The 6,000-nt window shown below is 38.9% G+C and overlaps 1 protein-coding gene across 1 annotated transcript; it reads left to right on the forward strand.

Annotated features, from left to right (window-relative positions):
- LOC107720272 (p53 apoptosis effector related to PMP-22-like) lies at positions 1 to 5,530 on the forward strand. The gene is made up of 3 exons (XM_016527981.1): positions 1 to 276; positions 2,434 to 2,574; positions 4,294 to 5,530. Exons 1-3 carry the CDS (start codon positions 72 to 74, stop codon positions 4,503 to 4,505), a joined length of 558 nt encoding a protein of 185 aa, XP_016383467.1. The 5' UTR covers positions 1 to 71; the 3' UTR covers positions 4,506 to 5,530.
- The last annotated feature ends 470 nt before the right edge of the window (positions 5,531 to 6,000 follow it).

The raw sequence follows: 6,000 nt of genomic DNA on the forward strand, positions 1-6,000 counted from the left end.
AGTGGCCTGAAAACATTCCGAGAGCTTCTTCACACTCACCCAGGAGACACCAAACAGTGCTATTATCCAAAATGTTTCGTTGTGGGATCGAGTATACGAGGTGCAGGTGGATCCTGCCTCTGCTTCTGCTGTTTGCGATTATTTTCGATATTATCGCCATTGCAGCGCAGTCTGGATGGGTGGAGGACGAGAACGCAAAGACGCACTACGCCAGCATGTGGACACAGTGCCGAGGCCGCAACGATCAGTGGGACTGTAAATCTCTGATGGAGCATCGTGAGTATTCACTTCAAGTCCTGAGAACGCCTTCAATCCAATATTTCAGACATTAAAATACAGCTCAGGTGAAAGCGGTCACCAGAAACCAAATGAAACAGGTGGAAAAGTGTCACTTTATTTAGCCTTTTCTGTATTCATTTTGGATTTTAAAAAATTATTATTCTTTTTAAAATAATACATAATAATAGGGAAAAAAATGTCTGTGTTAGTCAGGTTTATAAACTTCTTTTGTGTCAAGTGTTTTTCATTCTGAAAGCTTATGAATTCTTAATAAAGCCGAGCTTTGTTAGTTTATTTATTTTTTGTCACGCTCATTCAATTTTATTGAAATAGATAGAGATCAGCTAAATTATGATAAATAGACTGGCACGTACATTAAATACCACTCTAACAAAATTGCCACATTCTAATTTACTAATTCAGTTTATCTAAAAAAAAATAATGCTGTGGCATCAGACCGTAAAATATGTTTTAATGTCGTTTTTATTTTCTATAACATTTATTTTCTATATTTTTTCACTTTCACAGTTTTCAAAGTCTGCATCGCATTTGAACAAGTTATGACCTGCAGTCTTCCCCTTTTCTCAGCTGTTATTTTCATTAGTTTGCCAATTTAACATGTTTAAACTGAGGCCTATTAGTAGAGATCTGTTGTAGAAATAACATGCTGTAACATGCTCTTTATGAACAGTAGTGCTTCTAAATTATTCATAGCTTGATAATAGTCTACAGTATAAATGGTGATGCACTATTCCACTGCTTAGGTTTATTTGGTTAGCATTTAATCCTTCTTTAATTCTCTTGTGCTATACGTTAAGTAACTGGCATGGAAAATACAGTTATGTATAACCTATCTGAGGACTGTGGCCACAATGTCGATCAAGCAGTATTTTTATAGCAATTTCTAAACACCAAAGATCATTCATGTCTGAGTGATAAAATGACTTGAAATAGAGTTAGACCAAATAATACTAGTTGCATGAATCATATCCCCCTCAAACTCAAGCACACCCTCCTCCCCCCAGCGCTCTCTGGGTGTGACTGTATTCACAGACTTGGAGCAAAAACACATTCCTCTATCGAGTGTTAGGAAGCCAAGCATTGTCTCTACAAGTCCTCACAGCCGCACTGAGTCATGACTGATACTAGTGAAACATTGCTGTTAATGTGTAACCATGCACATTAGAACTTCTCATGGAAACTCACCTGTTGTATGTGTTCCGCATGCTCACGTTGATTAATAAAGAGAAAGTGAAGAGATACACAATCATTGCATTAACTGTACCTTGTTTACACTTACACGGTGTCTTTGTATCCCTACACTGTAAAAAAAATTCCGTAGAATTTACGGTAAAAAAACCAGCAGCTGTGGTTGCCGGAATTTTACCGTAAAAAATAAGGTAGCAACGTTTTAGGTTTTACGGGTTGAACTTAAATTTACAGTTAAATACCGTAATTTCATTAACTGATATAATGTTAATATACCAACCTTATTGAAGTACTGAAATCTGTTTTGTACCTTTGTAATACACTGATAACCACCAAATGCAGGTGGTGATGAGAAAGTCACATGATGAACCAAAGCCCATCACAAGCAGCTTTTAAATAATAACATATATAGAAGGTGCACAGTGTCATTCACACAAACACTAAACACCATCATGGTAACACACATGAAACCGAAATAATGCAATAAACATTCATTTAACAACATTAGCTGTAACACACAACCTTAATATACAAAACTGACAAGAAAAAACTAAGAAGTAACATAGTTATTTCAACAAAAAAACATCAAATTTGAAATGTAACGCAGGGAATTTCACTGTAAATTATACGGTATTTTTCACTTCCAAAAACGGTATACTACCGTAAAATTTATGTCCAATACATGTAATGTCCAATACGTTTTTCACCGTATATAGTAGAGGAATTTACCGTTAACCATTTAACAGGTTTTTACTGTAGCATTTTTACAGTGTTAAATTCATGGTCATTTTTTACAGTGTACCAATGTTAAAACTAATTTATGGCTTTGATTTTAGCTGCTGACCCACAAAGGGTCAATTTTTTTGTTTTTTTGAATATGTTAGTGTGACGTGATGAAACAAATAAGCAGCATGTGACTGAAAGTCCTCTCGGTTCTTCCTCCAGCATGGGCCCAGGCAGTCGCCGCTCTGATGATCATAGGCCTCATCATCCTCATCATCGCCTTCATCGTCTCATTTGTGGCTCTCTGCTGTAGCCTCAACATCACTCTGCTGCCTTTAATCGGAGGCCTCCTTATTTTGGCTGGTAAGACACTTTCTTACCGTATTAATCTGTTGGATATCAAGGCAACCCCTTCTGAGGAAGTTCCACAGCAAGAGCGTTTCCTTTGAATTGAATAGTTTCTAAATAATACATGGATGTTGGGGTGGGCGGTGTGACGGTATAAAGCCGTAGGAAACCTGTAGAGATTTGGCTGGACTGTGGTTGATGGATCTGCACACAGCTATCAGTGAGCAGGACGGCTTTAGGTGATTTCGGTCTTTCCGCCCTCATGTATGTGAGTTTTGTTTTGCTGTCGCTATGGGATTGAGTGTCGCTCTCACCCCTCCCCCGTCCTCTTCACTTGTATTCAGGTGAAAGTTAAGAACGGCTGTGGGGACGGGAGACTTTTGTTATTCACTTATTCATCGCCAGACTGAATCATAACCTCTTCTTTCTAATTTGATATCATCATAAATGTTTCAAATGTTCCTTAAATCCTCCCTCTTTGATTTGAGTTTCGTTATGAAATGTAAGCTAGCCTGATCTGATCTGAAAACTCTGCCTCTGTGAACTATGCCTGTTTCCGCAATAGCTCATTCTGTTTGAGATTGACAGCCTTGTTGCTGGAAGCGGCATACACAGACATACACAGTGTGAAAGTTCCCTACACGCCCAAACAGGGCTTGGCCTTCACTCACATGTCTCTGCAACACTCGCAGATACGCCCTGCTCTCCCACAGAGTGTGATGGCTTTATTGAGCTGAGCTTTAAGCTGCTGATTACACATTTTTATGGACTAAAACAAACTGGTGCCAAGTTTGTATAAGGAGCTATTTATAAAGAACTTGTTGGACACCCAGGAATACAAAACTACCTTTTTTTGTAGGTAGTTGTCCAAAAATGTAGTTAATCCACGTTAAATGTATGCCATCGCATAAGATAAGAAAATCTATCAAACCGCATGGCTATGTTGTTTTGTCAATAAAAACAGGATTGTTTGGTTTGAAATTATTTAACAGTATTGATAGATGAAGTGTGCAATTAAAAACGGCTTAAGCCTAGGCTTAAAATGACAAGGCTTAAGCCTAGTCTCAGACTAAAATGTAAATCTGAGCTGTTTCAACTGAAAGAAACTTGCACCGACTGACCTTAAAATACAGTATATCACTGTCTCTGTTTTGTCTCAAGATGCACACCAGTAATGTTTTTTCTAAAGCACGTTTATAAAAATGACTTAAATGTCCTAATTGAACTATGGCCTAATCCTGGCTTAGTCTAAGCCCTGTCTGTGAAACCAGGCCTACAGCTCTTAAGCACACTGCAGGAGATATAAGTCATGAAACCATTTCCTCAGAACTAACTTGACAAGCTGTAGACGTTTGAATTCTGTTCCTTCAGCGCGAGAGATGTTGGCATTAATGAGTTTGATTCCTCAGATAGTTTGGATTAAAGCATCTGCCAAATGTAAATTAGTTCAGGTTCACACAGGAGGAAACACAGATGTAGCTCATCACATTAACTTTGGCTATGTTCCTCTAGTGTTTTGTGCTCATTCTGAACAGGGAGGAGTCTGTTGTTTTATCAACTGAAACCTAAAAGTGTGCGTGCACTGTCTGCCTTTTAAATAAATGCTATCTGGTTTAGTATTTTGTAAAATGATGACTTGTAAACAGTGTAACTTAAGTAGGGTCCCTGTAACTGAACTTTTCTTTGAACAAAATCTGTTGCGCTGTAAAGTGACTCTGCTTTCTCTGGTTCCAGTAATCGTCCAGATAATCACTCTGATCATCTACCCTGTCAAGTTCAACGAGCTGATCTATGAGGGTTATTTCGACTACACCTGGGCATACGGCTTCGGCTGGGGGGCCACCATCCTGATGCTGGGCTGCGGGATCCTCTTCTGCTGTCTTCCTCGCTACGAATTTGAGCTTTCCGGCATGGCCAAGCCCAAATACATCTACACCGCTGCCTGAAACCCCCAAAAACTCCACCCTCTCATAAAGGACAATGTTCAGCCACCCAAGCCTAAATGTCAATGCTCATCGATCTCCAAAAGCATCGTCATCTTCCTAAATGAAACATAGGACCATACTGACTTTGATGAGGGCTGTCAGTGCAGCCAAACTGGTCGATGCCCTTTTGGGGCTAATGCTATTAACGTTTATTTTAATTCATTTTTTTATTTTTATTAATCATTCACAAACAGACTGGCTTTGATGTGTGTGTGTGTGTGTGTGTGTTTATGTCACTCAGCACAGATTGAACTCCACAAAGCATTATTCAAAATCTCTATATCAGGCAGTTTACATTATAGTGTCCATCGCATACTACATGTAAAAATAAAAATTTTTAGTAAGTAATCACATTAATACGATTAAGAAAACAATTAAAAATGCAGGTAGTTTGCTTTGAATTCACACTGTAACGTGAACACTGCGATGTAAAGTCTGACTGAGTTTTGTTATTTGTATGTTTCTTGAACATCTCTACATATCAACATTAAGAAAATATTTTTATGATGTAGCTGTATTTTACATGAATGTCATTCCATGTCAGCCTGTTCTTGTTTTTCACAGTAGCAGCTGTGCATACTTGATTGCACACTTCTCTAAAGTGCTCTTACTGTCAGTGAAGAGTGTGTGTTTTGTGTTTGGCTGGCCAAAGTGAAGTGAATGAAGAGGGTTTTTGTGCACTAATCCTGAGCTTGCTTTTACAATTAAATTGGTGAACAAGTGGATAAAAATACAAAACACAACAACCTGATGTTTTTCTTGAAAGCTTCGAAAATCTTGATGCATTCATGCCGTAAGCAATTAATTTCAATTAGTCAGTTTGATGTGGAAGAAATGTATAAAAAGTACTTTGCTTGTAAACTTTGCAAACTTGTAGGTTTTTTGGAGCATTTTACTAGATTCTAATTAATTCACTTTGTCATTTGCAGTGATATGAATTGTAAATCAATCTTCAATAAAGGGGAGACTTTCTGTTAAGATGCCAATCACAGCTAGTTTTGTGTGTGTGTGTGTGTCTGTGTGTGTGTGCGTGTATCTCTGTGTGTGTGCGTGTATCTCTGTGTGTGTGCGTGTATCTCTGTGTGTGTGCGTGTATCTCTGTGTGTGTGCGTGTATCTCTGTGTGTGTGCGTGTATCTCTGTGTGTGTGCGTGTATCTCTGTGTGTGTGCGTGTATCTCTGTGTGTGTGCGTGTATCTCTGTGTGTGTGCGTGTATCTCTGTGTGTGTGCGTGTATCTCTGTGTGTGTGCGTGTATCTCTGTGTGTGTGCGTGTATCTCTGTGTGTGTGCGTGTATCTCTGTGTGTGTGCGTGTATCTCTGTGTGTGTGCGTGTATCTCTGTGTGTGTGCGTGTATCTCTGTGTGTGTGCGTGTATCTCTGTGTGTGTGCGTGTATCTCTGTGTGTGTGCGTGTATCTCTGTGTGTGTGCGTGTATCTCTGTGTGTGTGCGTGTAT

This window comes from Sinocyclocheilus rhinocerous, unplaced genomic scaffold, assembly GCF_001515625.1.
Source record: "Sinocyclocheilus rhinocerous isolate Xijiao unplaced genomic scaffold, SAMN03320098_v1.1 scaffold1813, whole genome shotgun sequence".
Lineage (NCBI taxonomy): Eukaryota > Metazoa > Chordata > Actinopteri > Cypriniformes > Cyprinidae > Sinocyclocheilus > Sinocyclocheilus rhinocerous.

Bases quoted from the DNA above. Each gene is read 5' to 3' on its own strand.
- LOC107720272 (XM_016527981.1), top strand. From the start codon at position 72: ATGTTTCGTTGTGGGATCGAGTATACGAGGTGCAGGTGGATCCTGCCT. The intron at 277-2,433 runs GTGAGTATTCAC...TTCTTCCTCCAG, and splicing joins TAAATCTCTGATGGAGCATC to CATGGGCCCAGGCAGTCGCC. The intron at 2,575-4,293 runs GTAAGACACTTT...CTCTGGTTCCAG, and splicing joins AGGCCTCCTTATTTTGGCTG to TAATCGTCCAGATAATCACT.